This window comes from Gekko japonicus, unplaced genomic scaffold (genome assembly GCF_001447785.1).
Source record: "Gekko japonicus isolate JY-2015 unplaced genomic scaffold, Gekko_japonicus_V1.1 scaffold416, whole genome shotgun sequence".
Classification (NCBI taxonomy): Eukaryota; Metazoa; Chordata; class Lepidosauria; order Squamata; family Gekkonidae; genus Gekko; species Gekko japonicus.
The window spans coordinates 190,244-203,217 of record NW_015172564.1 but is presented as its reverse complement, the minus strand read 5'-3'; the positions used below and the strand labels follow the sequence as shown (position 1 = coordinate 203,217).

Below are 12,974 nucleotides of genomic sequence, written 5' to 3'. Positions count from 1 at the left end.
ACGGGTGCTCCCTGTATTCCAGGCCCGTGACACAACCGTGGGCCCCCGCAGCCTTACTGGGAAGAGGATTTAATGGGTGAAGCGCCTGTCAGTCTCCACCACTGCCAAGGAAGCTGCAAGCAGGCGAGAGTGCCAGGTGGGCCCCCGTGTCTCTCGTGTTTATGAGCTCCCTTTGCTGGCGACTCGGGGCTCAAGTCCTCAAGGGCCCAAAGGCTGCATCAGCTGAGACCTGTTGGCTTCAAAACACCTGGAGACACTGCTTGCCTCTAATGTTTCCCGGGCTGCTGCTGCTGCTGGTGGTGGTGGTGGTAATAATGATTATTCTGGGCATCTGTCACCTCTCGTGCTCGGCACGGAGTCTGCACACACAACACAACAACAACAACACCCGGAGGAAGTGGCCTGCCGTGGCTTGCGGGAGACCCCGGCTGCTGCTGGTGGGAAAGGTGCGTGAAGCAGAGAAGGAAGCCTGCCACGGAGGAAGGCACTTACCGGGCGTAGTAGGACTCGACTCCCAGGGCCTCTCGCACGCTGGAGCAGAGCTGCTCCAGAGCAGAGCTCGTGATGGCTTGGAGGTTCGCCCCACACTCCGGGAAGTCTGCAGAGTCCTCGGCTGGGCCGTCACTCAGGCAGCACTCGTGGAACTTCAGGATCCCTGGCGGCACAGAGGAGACGGGCGCAAGGCCACGGGGATCACCTTGCGGGGCCCACTGGAGCCGGGGGCCCACCCCTTCGGTGGCCGGCTCCCATCCCGGGCCCCTCCCGGGGTGGGTGGGTGGGGCGGGCGGGCTCCTGGATGGCCCTGTAGAATCCCCTTCAATACCTGCATGGGAGTGCTTGGTGGGAAAGCCCAGAGAGGTGTCCTTACGTGGCTTGCGTGCTCTGCTGCCCAAGAGACACGAAGCAGAGGCAGCGGCTCACATGCCAAGCGGGGTGAATCCCTAAAACAGCCGGAAGCTGAGCCCCACAGGGTTCCTCGGCAGCTGGAGAGGGAGAATTGCCCTGTCCCCCAAAGACTTCTCATCCCCAGCATGAAGGAGCCCAGCCCAGCCCAGCCCAGCCCAGCGAGTGCCTGCCTGCCTGCCTGCCTGCGGGCATATGACGGGGGGGGGGGGGCGTGGGTGGCCCCAGAAACCCTGCCTTAGGCCCACAGGAATGCCCAAAAGGGGGCTCCCCGTGACAAGGCCCACTCCCCAGCTGGGCCCCGGCGCCCTACCTGCCCCCGGTGCCAGGAGCCAGCTGTAGAGGTATCCCGCAGCCAGGGAGAAGTACAGGACCAGCCCCCGCTGGCTGTGGACGGTCTCCAGGACTTGATCCACGGTCACAGGGGAGTAGGGGTCGGACTCCTGCGGCCCCGTCTGCCGCTCCACCAGCAGGTCAGCGAAGGCTCTCGTCCGGCCTCGTTCCGCCACCGCCAGCGCCTCGTCGTGGTGCCCTAAAGCCAGGCATCTGCACGTCAGGCTCATGTGTGTGTGTGGGGGGGCCCTGGGCACCGCCTGCCGGGAACAAGACCTGGCCACGGTGCTCTGCCTGAGGGACGGGGGTGAGGGCTGGGAGAAGCTCCCCCCCCCCCGTACACCAGAAGCTGAACTACTGCCCACTCCCCCTGGCAAGAGTAGCCGGGCACGGAGCAACAGACTGGCCTGGCCCACTCCGTGCCACCACTTGCTGGCCAGGGCTGGAGGTGGCAGAGGGGCCGGGGGGAGGGGTGCCCCCCAGCCTAGTCCCAGAGGGACACGGAGGGCCCCCCTCGCCTACCCAAGCTGACCAGCACCCGCTGCAGGGCCTGGTAGGAGGACGTCTGCAGGTCGAAGAGCGAGAGCTTGTAGTCCGTGCTCAGCTGCACCTCGTGCCGGATGGTCTCAAAGAGGGCCGAGGCCCGGTAGAGCTGTTGGGGGGGGGGGTGCAGGAGAGAGTCAGGTTTTTTGGGGGGGGCTCCTGGTTTAGTGTCCTGGGGTGCAGCTGGCTCAGCACCGGGGCTGGGAACCCTGAGCTGTCACCGGCCAGCCCCACAAAGCACAGGCATGCGTGCACCCCCCCGGGGGCCCCCGCTGCCCCTCTCCTGCCGCAACAGACCTGATGCTGCGCCTCCTCCAGGTTCCCGCTGGCCCAGAGCGAGAGGCCGAGGCCGTGCCGGATCTTGGCTTCATCTTCCCTGCGCCCCAGCTGCTCGGCCAGCCTCAGCCCTGCAAGAGCGGAGAGGAGACTGAGTCTGCAGGAGGGCCTCCCCGGGCCCCGGGCCTCTCTCAGGCCAGCCCACTCCAGCCGGCTTCTCCCGCCTCTCTCCGGCGCGGCCTTCCCCCTCCGCGCCTGCGGCCCAAGTCCTTGCCAGGCTGGAGGGCGTGCCCCCACAAGCCCCCGCCCCAGAGCAAGCTGTGCCAGGTCAGGACCCCCGTGCTGCCCACTGCCCAGTCGTGGCTCCAAGGGAACCTGCTCAGGCCTGGAACGCACCAGGACACTCCAGGGCTGGCTCCCAAGGCCTGTGGGGGGGACCCACCGCCCCGGGCCAACCTGCTTCCCCAGGCCGCTCCCCCCCCCGCCGCCGCCCCGCAGAGCTGCTGTGGCCCCTCACCTTCCTGCAGGTACATGACCGCCTGGGAGTAGTTCTGCAGGGCGTGGTGCGTCCGGCCCAGGCTGCTGTAGGAGGCCGTTTTGGCCACCAGGTCGTTCATCTGGGCGGCCAGGCTGAGGTGCTGCTCCTGGTACACCACGGCTCTCTCGAAGGTGCCCAGGGCCTCGTAGGTCAGGCCGAGGTTGCCGTAGGCCCGCCCCTGGCAGGCCGGGTTGTCGGTCTCCTCCGCGATCTGGAGGTCCAGCTGGTGGTACTGGAGGGCCGTGTCAAACTCGCCCATCTGCTGGTAGACGCTGCCCAGGCCGCAGGCGGCGCTGCCCTCCAGGGCCTGGTCCTTCATCTCCCGAGCGATGCTGAGCTGGCGCTCGAGGCAGGAGACGGCCTGCTCACAGTTGCCCAGCTGGCTGTGGAGCGCGCCCAGCTCCCCATAGGCCTGCGCTTTCTCCAAGGCCTCCCCGAGCTCGTGGGCCACCACCAGCCTCTTCTCAAAGCACACCAGCGCCTGCTGCAAGCTCCCCATCGCCCTGCACGGAACGCAGCCACAAGCCCCGGGTCAGTCTTTGGCCGCACTGGTCGGCCGCGGCCGTTAACGGCCTCCGCAGACACAGAGTCTTCTGGGCCAGCTCCCCGCGCCTGCCCCGGTGGGTGCAACTTTGGACGGGGCAGCGCCGAGACCCCCAACCCCAGCGGAGGAGGACTCCGCCCTCCGGCCCTCTCCCAGCATCCCCGCGCCCGTCTCTCTCCAGAGCAATCCACTGCAGCCCCATGACTCCCTTGTTCCCCCTCTTCTGCTCCCCGGGCACTGCTGGAGACCCTCGCCCTGCTTCCTCAGCCACCGACTGCCCAGTGAGGCCGCCCCCTCCCTCCCTCCCTCCCGGGCACCCCTTACCTGTGCCCATTACCCAGGCCCCGGTAAGCCTTCACCTGGTCCGGCTTGCGGTTCAGGCTCTGTGCCACAGACAGGTACTGCTCGTAATACTTGATGGCTTCCTCAAAGTCCCCCAGCGCCTCGTAGCAGTCGCCCAGGTGGCCGAAGGCCCGGCCCCGGTCTAGCACGGCCTCGCTCCCGCTCAGCTGCTGCAGCATGGCCAGCTGCTGCTCAAAGTAGCCGATGGCCTCCTCCATGGCGCTCATGTTCATCTTGGTGATGCCCATGTTGCCATAGACCTGGGCCTCGGTGCCGGGGTCCCGCAGCTTCTGGGCCAGCTCCAGCTGCTCCTGGTAGCACTTGAAGGCCACGGTGTACTTGCCCAGGGACATGTAGACCGCCGCCAAGTGCCCGTGGGCTCGGCACTCCCCCGGCACCTCGCCCAGCTCCTGGTACACCTCCAGCTCTTGCGTGTGGTAGCCCACGGCCTTGTCGTACTTCTGCACCAGTCGGTAGGCAGAGCCCAGGGCGGCGTAGGCGCTGGCCTCCAGCTTCCGGTCCGTGGCCTGGTGGGCCAAGCTCAGCTGCTGCTCGTAGAACCGGATGGCGCCACTGAGGTCTTTCTTGCAGACGGAGATGTCGCCCAGGTTGCCCAGGGCCCGGAACTTGGCCTGGGTATTGCCAAGCGACTGGGCCAGGGACAGGAGGTACTTCTGGCACTCCTCTGCCTTGCCGAAGTTGGCCAGGGCCTTGAAGGCCAAGCCCAGGTTGCAGTAGGCTTTGGCCTGACTCAGCTTGTCGCGCAGGTCCGTGGCCAGGGCCAGGTCCTGCTCGTAATACTTCACCGCCTCCTCGTAGTTGCCCAGGCAGTAGTGGGCATAGCCCAGGTTGTGGCACACCTTGCCCTCGCCCTCCATGTCCTGCAGGTCTGGGGAGAGCTGTAGGTACTGCTCGTAGTAGGGGGCCGCCTGGGCAAACTCCCCGCGAGAAGAGTGGAAGTTGCCCAGGTTGCCCAGCGCCCGCGCTTCGCTCTGAATGTCCCGCAGCTCCCGGGCAATGTTGAGGTGATTCTGGTAGTGCTGCAGGGCCCGGTCGTGCGCCCCGAGCGCCTGGTAGGCCACGGCCAGGTTGCCGTGCGTGGAGGCCTGGGAGGCCCGGTCGTTCACCTCCATGGAGATCTGCAGCTCCTGCCGGTGGAACTTGACGGCCTGGTCAAAGAGGCCCAGGGCGTTGTAGGCGTTGCCCATGTTGCCGTAGGCCCGGCCCTGGGCCGCATAGTCGTTCAGCTCCTGGGCGATGGACAGGTGCACCTTGTGCAGCTGCAGGGCCTTCTCGTACTCCCCCTTCATCTGGTGGATGATACCTGCAAGCAAGCAAGCAAGCAAGCCAGCAGCCGGGGCGTGAGCGGCCGCGTCGTGCTGAGGGGCCTGCTGGGAACAGATCAGCACCCGCGACAACGGAAACCTTTCATTCTCCCAGTCTCAACCACCCAGTTTGGCGCGACAAGAAACAAGCGGCACCTCCACCCCCCCCGCCCCAGATCCAGGCAGAGGACCAGGACACCTCCCACTCTGGAGCTGCCCACCCCCCGTCGAGAGAAAGGGAAGCTGCAGCCCCTGCTGACCCTGCGGAGGGGCCCGGCAGCTTGGCCCCCGCGGCTGCGGCAAACACCGTGTGCTTCCATGACCTTGCACTGTACTTCCACCTTGACTGAGAGGCAGGAAGCCAGCACCGCGCCTCCCTTCCCGAGCACTCGGGCCCTCTGTGGCCACACGGCAGGAGGGCAGGTTGCTGTCCGAAAGGCCTGCCGAAGGGGGTAGAGGGTGGGCTGTGAGGCCAGGGAGGGCCAGGAGAGCTCCTCGCACTGGACCGCCCAAACCAGCAGGCTCTGCGAATCCTCCGGAGGGGACCAGGGAGGCTGCGTGCTGCGCCCAAGTCAAGCGCCGACTCCCCCTCTCCTGCTGTCTCTCGGGGCCTCTGCCCCGCCCTCTTGCTGACTCGGGAGGGCCTATGGTGGGGAGGGGCCAAGGTGTGTGGGGAGGGGCCAGCTCCCACCAATCCGCCTGCAGACGGCCCCTCATCCCCAGAGCTAGGAGAAGGGGGCTTCCTGACTCCACAGCCCCCAAGTGCCCCAGAGAGAGAGAGAGAGAGACAGAGAGAGAGAGAGATGTCTGCGGCCCCCCACAAGTCCTCCGTGCAGCAAAAGCACCAAGAGAGGCTGGCGACAGAGCCACAGAGCGCCACTGACCGAGATTGGAGGAGGCCCGCCCCTCGGCGGCCCGATCCTGCAGGCTCTCGGCGATGCACAGCTGCTCCTCGTGGTACTGCTTGGCCCTCTCCAGATCCTGCAGGCAGCGGGCGGCGTGGCCCAGCGCCCCTGCCCCAGAGACACAGGGACACAGACAGAGCCACAGAGCGCCACTGACCGAGATTGGAGGAGGCCCGCCCCTCGGCGGCCCGATCCTGCAGGCTCTCGGCGATGCACAGCTGCTCCTCGTGGTACTGCTTGGCCCTCTCCAGATCCTGCAGGCAGCGGGCGGCGTGGCCCAGGCCGGCGTAGGCCCGCATCTCGATGGCCTTCTCCCCCAGCTCCTGGGCCAGCGCCAGGACGTGGTTGTGGTAGGACATGGCCTTGTCGAAGTGGCGCCGGTAGTGGTAGGCACTGCCCAGGTTGCTGTAGGCCCGGGCCTCCTCCCGCCGGTTGCCCAGCTCCTTGGCGATCTTCAGGTGCTGCTCGTGGGAGCCCACCGCGTTCTCGAAGTCGCCCATGGCGATGTAGACGGCGCCCATGTTGCCCAGCTCTCGCGCCTCGGAGAGGTCGTCCTTGCCCTGCTTGGCCAGGAGGACGCACTGCTTGTGGCTGGCCAGAGCGTTGGGGTAGTCGCCGATGGCCGTGTAGACGTGGCCCAGGCTGCTGAGGGCGGAGGAGGCCGCCTGCCGGGAAGAGAGGGGGGAGGGGGGTCAGGGAGACAGGCACAAACACACACGCTCCCCCCCCCAGCAGGCGCTGAGCCCAGCAGGCGGGGGGGGGCCCCGAGAGGCGGCCGGGGGTGCGCTCTATCACCCAGGCAGCAGGAGGAGGCTGGAAACTGGGGGGGGGGCCCTCGAGGAGTCCCCTGTCCAGTTGAGCCTCGGGAGATCCGGCCCGGGACTCTGGGCCCCCCTTTCAGACACGGAGAGCCACAGAAAGGGCCTGTCTCGAGGAAAGGGCCGGCCTCCCCTCTCTTCGCCATCCTGGCCACTCGCCTCCGTTGTCTCGGCAAGGCCAATCCCGCCCGCGGCAGTTCCTGCGTGAACAGGTGTGTCCCTACCACACACCCCCATGCATTAAGCCACAGGTCACCTCTGCAGAAGCCCTGAGGGCATCCGAGAGAACGTGGCAGAAAGGGGACCCCACCCCAAAGGGGCTGAGGCAGGGGCGGGCAAACTGCCGCTCGCTTGGGAGCCACATGGTGGCTCTTTCACACCTATTGTGGCTCTTCCACACCTCTTGTGTGGCTCCCGGCAGGGCGGCTGGGGGAGCGGAGGGGAGGGGCATGTTTCCCTGGTTGGTCTGCCCTTCCCCTGCCAGTGCCCCCCCCCCGTAGGCCAGAGGTGGAGGGGAGCAGAGAAAGAAAGCAACTTTAAATGCGCTCTCAAAGTTACCCCCCCCCGCTGGCTGGCTTGGAGAAGGCATTTGTCTCTTTAGCGGGTGGGGGCTTGGAGGACACATTTAAAATTAAAGTTGCTTTCTTTCCACCTCTCCCTCCCTCCCTCCCTCCCTCCCCCCATCTATTTGCTTTCTTTGTTTCTCTCTCTCTCTTTTTCCACCTCTTTCATTCTTTCTTTCCACCTCTCTCTCTCTTAGACAAACAAATATCATTATCAATATCTGTTTTTATCCCTTTTGTTTTTATTTTTGGCAGACTCATTTAATAAAAAGCCAATTTGCCTATTTTTTAATAAAAATGTGTGTGTGATATCTGTTCATGTCTTGCAACTCTCAAACATCTGACTTTTATTGCATGTGGCTCTTACGTTATGCAAGCTTGGCCACCCCTGTGGGCTCAGGCACAGCCAGGTCCAGCGAGAAGGAGAAGGAGAAGGAGAGATTCCCCGGCAGAGCCCCTCTGCATGCAGGCGCCCCGCGGGGAGGAGGACTCCTCCTCAAGTCTCCCTGAGGGAGGACAGGACGTCTGCAGAGGAGGAGACTCCAGTGAAACCCTTTCTCTATTTGAACAAGGGGAATGTTTCTTGAAGCAAGGTTTTAGTCCCTCAGAATATACAGTATGAAGATTTTTATATTAAGACAGTCGGCAGCATTAGCTAATGATAACTCCTGGGTATAGTGAATAATTTGGAGAGCGAGGAGAGAGAGGAAGAGGAAGGAGGAGGAGGAGATTGGAGTTATCCCCCGCCCTTCACTTGGAGTCTCAGAGCGGCTTACAATCTCCTTCCCTTCCCCTCCCCACAACAGACACCCTGTGAGGTAGGCGGGGCTGAGAGAGCTCTTTTTTGGACTGTCCTTGAGAGAACAGCTCTGAGAGAACTTTGACTGGCCCAAAGTCACCCAGCAGCTTCATGTGGAGGCGGAATGGGGAATCAAACCCAGCTCTCCAGATTAGAGTCCGCCGCTCTTAACACCACGCCATGGTGGTGCAGGACACAACGGGGGCTCTGGCTCTCAGAAGCTCCTACCCTGGAACTCATGTGGGCCTCCAAGCTGTTCCAGGACTCGAGGGCCTGGCTGTTTTACTGCAGACCCACAAGGCTGCCCCCGAAACTCATTTTTCTTATCTCCCAAGCTGGAAACAAGCAGGAGACAAGCAGGAAACAGGCTCAGGCAAGAGACGGCGCAGGAGTGTACAGTATGCACCCCTCCCCCAATGTATGTCTATTTGTAATTTTGCTTGTAGAAAACGAAGGCAGCTGTGCTGTTAAATGGCAAACACAGGCCACGTTGCACAACCACGATATACGTGGAGTCCCGGCCCCGGCCTGGGGGGGACTCTCTGGCCAAACAACGTCAGGGCCCCGCAGGGTCTGAGGCCACTCTGCAGGGCCTGTGAGGCAGAGACGGGTGGGCAGCAACAGGCGGGTGAGGGCCGGCACCCTCTCTTTTTTCTTCCACGGCCCCCACCATGTGCCCTGCCCTGCGGTGCGGGACAGCGGTGTGGCCAACAAAGGACTATTATGCCACCTGGAATGCTTTTAAATCATAATTTATTTTAATTATATGCTAATTGTATTTCAAATGTTTTAAAGGTTGTAAATTGCCCAGAGCCTGCTTGCAGGGTGGGCGATTCATAAATCCAATGAAATAAATAAATAAGTTATAAACGATGGGTTATGCTGTTAAAGCAGTAAAATTAAGTTTAGGCTTGATAAGAACGGAAGTATTACAAGCCGCCCTGAGCCTATTGGGGAGGGCGGGGTATAAATTTGAAAAATAAATATAAATAAATAAATAAATAAATGTATTTCAATTCCCCCCAAAGGAGAGGCTTGGGATAAAACCACCCCTCCTGTAGCTGTAGCGATGACATCACTAAGCTTTTCTTGCTGAGTTTTCAAGTGAACCAAGAGTTCAAGCACTTTTCAACTGTCAATGAACTGTTTGCTTAAAGTTACTCTCATCTTGGACAGTTAGTTGAAACAGTTGTAGAAAAGGAAGATCAACTGCTTTTTAATAGTGGTTAAGAGTTGAGATTGGCCTTCTTATCTTTCTGTATCAGATGCAACTCATAGGCACCTGCTGACTGGCGTATCTGCATTTGTGTTGATTATCTCATCTTTAGTTAAGAACCAATCAATTATCTAGATAATAATCAAAGGATTATGATAGAACAGATTTAGATAAGGGTAAGATTCGGTGTCAAGCAAATTGACCAGCTTGAGCGTGTCCAGAAGACGGCAACCAGGATGGTGAGAGGATTGGAATCCAAGTCTTACGAGGAAAGGCTGAAAGAGTTGGGTACGTTTAGCCTGGGAAAGAGAAGGCCTATAGGGCACACGATTGCAGTCTTCAAGTATCTGAAGGGCTGTCATGTAGAAGATGGAGCAGATCTATTTTCTCTTGCTCCGGATTGCAAGACTAGATCTAATGGGTGGAAATTACAAGGGAGCCGATACCGGCTAAATAGCAGGAGAAACCTCCTAACTGTAAAAGTGGTTGAGCAGTGGAACAGACTCCCTTGGGAGGTGGTGAAGGCTTCTTCGCTGGACGTTTACAAGCGGAGGCTGGACGACCATCTTTCGGGTATGTTGCAGGGCCATCATCTTTCGGCTATGCTCCTGCGGAGTGCAGGGGGTTGGACTGGATGACCTCTGAGGTCCCTTCCACCTCTAACATTCTGTGATTCTTCTATGAAATCAGATTTCTCTTGACGGAAGCCTCAGAAGGAAACTCAGGTGAGGTTTCCTGGTGGGTAACTTGGGCTTTTTCATAATCCCAAAAAGCAGCGAGACAAAAAGCTGAAACCTGATTCGCTTTTAAAACTTACTTGCTATAATACAGTTGTGCACACTTTGATAATTTTAGCATTTACCTTCACAGTAATTGTACGGTTAAGTTTTTCATGCCCATATTTTTTTCTGTCTTGCTCAATAAAAAGATTCTTTCTAATAAAACTTATTCTTATCGAAATAACGGATAAAAGTTTCTACAGGTGTTCTCTCTGAACACTTGTAGAAATGAACTTATCCACTTACTCTTTTGTATTATCAGAATTAAACGTTATCAATCACTCTTTAATAGACAGATCCCGGTGAATTCTGCTGCTAAACAGTTTTGCGTAGGCAAAGCCTTTAGAAGTGGTTTAGTTCAAATCTTCTAACTGGATGCGGGAGGGAATATCTTTGTTACACCCCGGCTTGGAAATGTTCAGAATTTCCACCGCTCTCCTTTGGTTCCCTGCTTCCTCTGCCATGTGCTCAGGACCCTGCCACGTATTTTGTTAGTCTTGAGGGTGCTACTGGACCCTTGCTCTTTTCTGACACGATTTTTGTGAGGGATCCGGCGCCCACTGCAAAGAGGCAGATCCCCTCAGGGGCTCGACAGAAGGATCCATCTTGACCAGAGAGCACTTAGCAAACGGCCCTTGACTAGACTGGACAGCCTGCTGGGAATCTTTGCAGAGGTGTCACTGATTTGGATTTGCTTTGGACTCTCCACGCATCCCACCCCACCCCAAGTAGGCAGCACGGTTCTTGGACTGGAGTCTGATGCACATGGTAAGGCCACTGACAGTCAACCTCTGGCTGACAGGAATCCAGCAGGAAAGCACTTAAAACTCTTTTTCACAATTCAGAAATCTGATCCTTACGCATTCAGAGCTGCCTTTCTGTCTTTTCACACTTGCACACTGTAGCAGCAGCTGAAAAGCCGTTCACTTGGCACGTGAGGAGTCAGTTTGGACTCCAGGGGCAGGAAGGGCAGAAGGCATCACAAACAAAGCGGAGGCGGTTTAGGAGGCAACAGGGAAGGGCAGAGAGCGAGCGACTTATATCTAGTAGCATGAATGGTGCTTCTCTGCCAAGGGCCAGAATATAAAACAGTCAGTATTAAAATGTGGGCATGCCCTTGTTCGTCCACTGTCCTGAATTTGTTGATGAATTCTAGTGCAGCAGTTCCTCATTACAGTCTCCCTTTGATGGGAGATTTTAATTTTCCAGGGCACTCCATTGATGACCTAAGAATGGCAGGTCTCTTACACAAGCTTCTGTGGGAGATTACAATGTGATATTGCTGAGCTAGGATTCATTAACCAGCTCAGGACAATGAACACTGCCCCCCCACCAGGGGGGCTGAAGAGGGGCAGAGGATTCTTCTAATTACAAATGCTGATCTTCTGCATTTCCCGCCTCTATGCACATCTCCCCACGCTAACCCAGCTGACAACATTTTGCACTGGACCTCTTCATCCTGACTCCAGCGGGCCCTTCTTTGCAATGCTCCTCCCACCTTCAAAGCTGCATATAAGGGCCGGGGGCTCATGCAGGAACACTTACACCACGGAAAACGCTGCTGGTCTCTAAGCTGCTCCCGGACGTGAATTTTATTCTCATATGTTGTAGGTTGGCCTCTGCAACACAGAAAGGCTGGACACGTCCTTTCAATGGAAATGGACTCTGGGAGCCTCAGAACGACTCCACAGCCAGTGGAAGGTCTGCCTAGGTGTGCCCTGACCCCAGATCTCCTTTCCTGTGGGACAGCAGAGGTCCATCAGTGGGCAATAGCCACAAGGTATAGATAGGGGCTCCAGGGCAAGTGATGCTCTGTATTCTCGGTGCTTGGGGGGTCAGCAGTGGGAGGGCTTCTAGTGTCCTGGCCCCACTGGTGGACCTCCTGATGGCCCCTGGTATTTCTGGCCACTGTGTGACACAAAGTGGTGGACTGGATGGGCCTTTGGCCTGATCCAACATTGGCGTCTCTTATGTTCTTATGTTATGTTCCTCTTAGTCATCTTACCCCATGTGAAGGCCAATCCCCAAGTGATCAGATACCCTCCCCACACGCAGGGCTCTTTTCTTAGCGCCCAGAAAGGATGTGCCTCACTCACGCCCAAGGAGGGCCGGCTGAACCTGTGCCACAGCCCAAAGCGACTCCTGCTGCACAAGATGCCAAGGCCACGGGAAGGAGAGCGCCAGGAAGCACGGCAGCTCGGCCGCAGATATGACTCCTCTCTGGGCACGAAGGCTGGCGTGTCCAGACCGGCCCCTGCCGAGTCCCCTGCTGGGAGCAAACCGGAGGGAAGAGTCTGACCCTCCGCTCCTGCAGGAGGTGAGCCTCTCACGGCTGTGCGGCAGGGAGGGCCAGGCGCTTCCTTGGGGGCGGGCAGAGGGACTGACTGCTGCTGACCAGCGCGACGCATCCTCCCCAGCAGAGCCAACTGCAGCTACGGGGCAGGAACGAAGGCATGGGGCACCAGGGCCTTTGGGCCTGATGAGAGCCGGCCTGGCACAAGGGACGGGGGGGGGGGACTGAAATGGGGAATGATGCCATCGGATCTACCTTCCAAAGCAGCCGTTTCCTCCAGGTGAACCGATTTCTACTGCCTGGAGATCTGTTGTAAAAGCAGGAGCTCTCCAGCCAGCCACTGCCTGGAGGTTGGCAACCCAGGCCCGGCCAGAGGCCCAGTCAGCCACGGTGGCTCGGTGGCCCCAGCTGGCTTTGCTGGGTGAACCCTCCAGGGCCGCCACGGGATCGGAGGCCTCTGCCCACCCCCTCCCCAGGGAACTCTGCACTGCTGTGCCTATTGAGAAGACCTCGGGGGCTACGGGAAGCCACGGTCCCCCAGAGGCCAGCCCGGCTGCTGCCCCAAGGCAGGGAGGGCTGTACAGTGGCCAGCTGCCCCACACCACCGGCCTCGGAGGCTCTGCAGGAGGTCCCCGGAAGGGGCTCGGAGAGCCCTCCCCGGGCCCACCCCGGGCCCAGAGGCACTCCTGCAGGAATGGGAGGGGAGCCCGAGGCGCACGAGGCAGCTGCCGAAACCGGCTCTCTCCGCAAGAAGGGCCTGGGGCTCCAAAGGCACTTCCTCCGGCTCCTTACAGGCC

At 59.7% G+C, this 12,974-nt stretch overlaps 1 protein-coding gene across 1 annotated transcript in view; it reads right to left on the bottom strand.

Moving 5' to 3' along the window:
* TTC28 (tetratricopeptide repeat domain 28) overlaps positions 1–12,974 on the bottom strand; it is a 63,821-nt gene that overhangs the window by 21,060 nt on the left and 29,787 nt on the right. The window contains exons 5-11 of the mRNA XM_015421270.1: positions 5,867–6,374; positions 3,462–4,803; positions 2,573–3,096; positions 2,077–2,186; positions 1,759–1,888; positions 1,217–1,435; positions 493–655 (exon numbers count right to left, since the gene is read on the bottom strand). Of these exons, the coding sequence (XP_015276756.1) occupies positions 493–655; positions 1,217–1,435; positions 1,759–1,888; positions 2,077–2,186; positions 2,573–3,096; positions 3,462–4,803; positions 5,867–6,374 (2,996 nt within the window). The remainder of the gene's footprint in view (positions 1–492; positions 656–1,216; positions 1,436–1,758; positions 1,889–2,076; positions 2,187–2,572; positions 3,097–3,461; positions 4,804–5,866; positions 6,375–12,974) is intronic.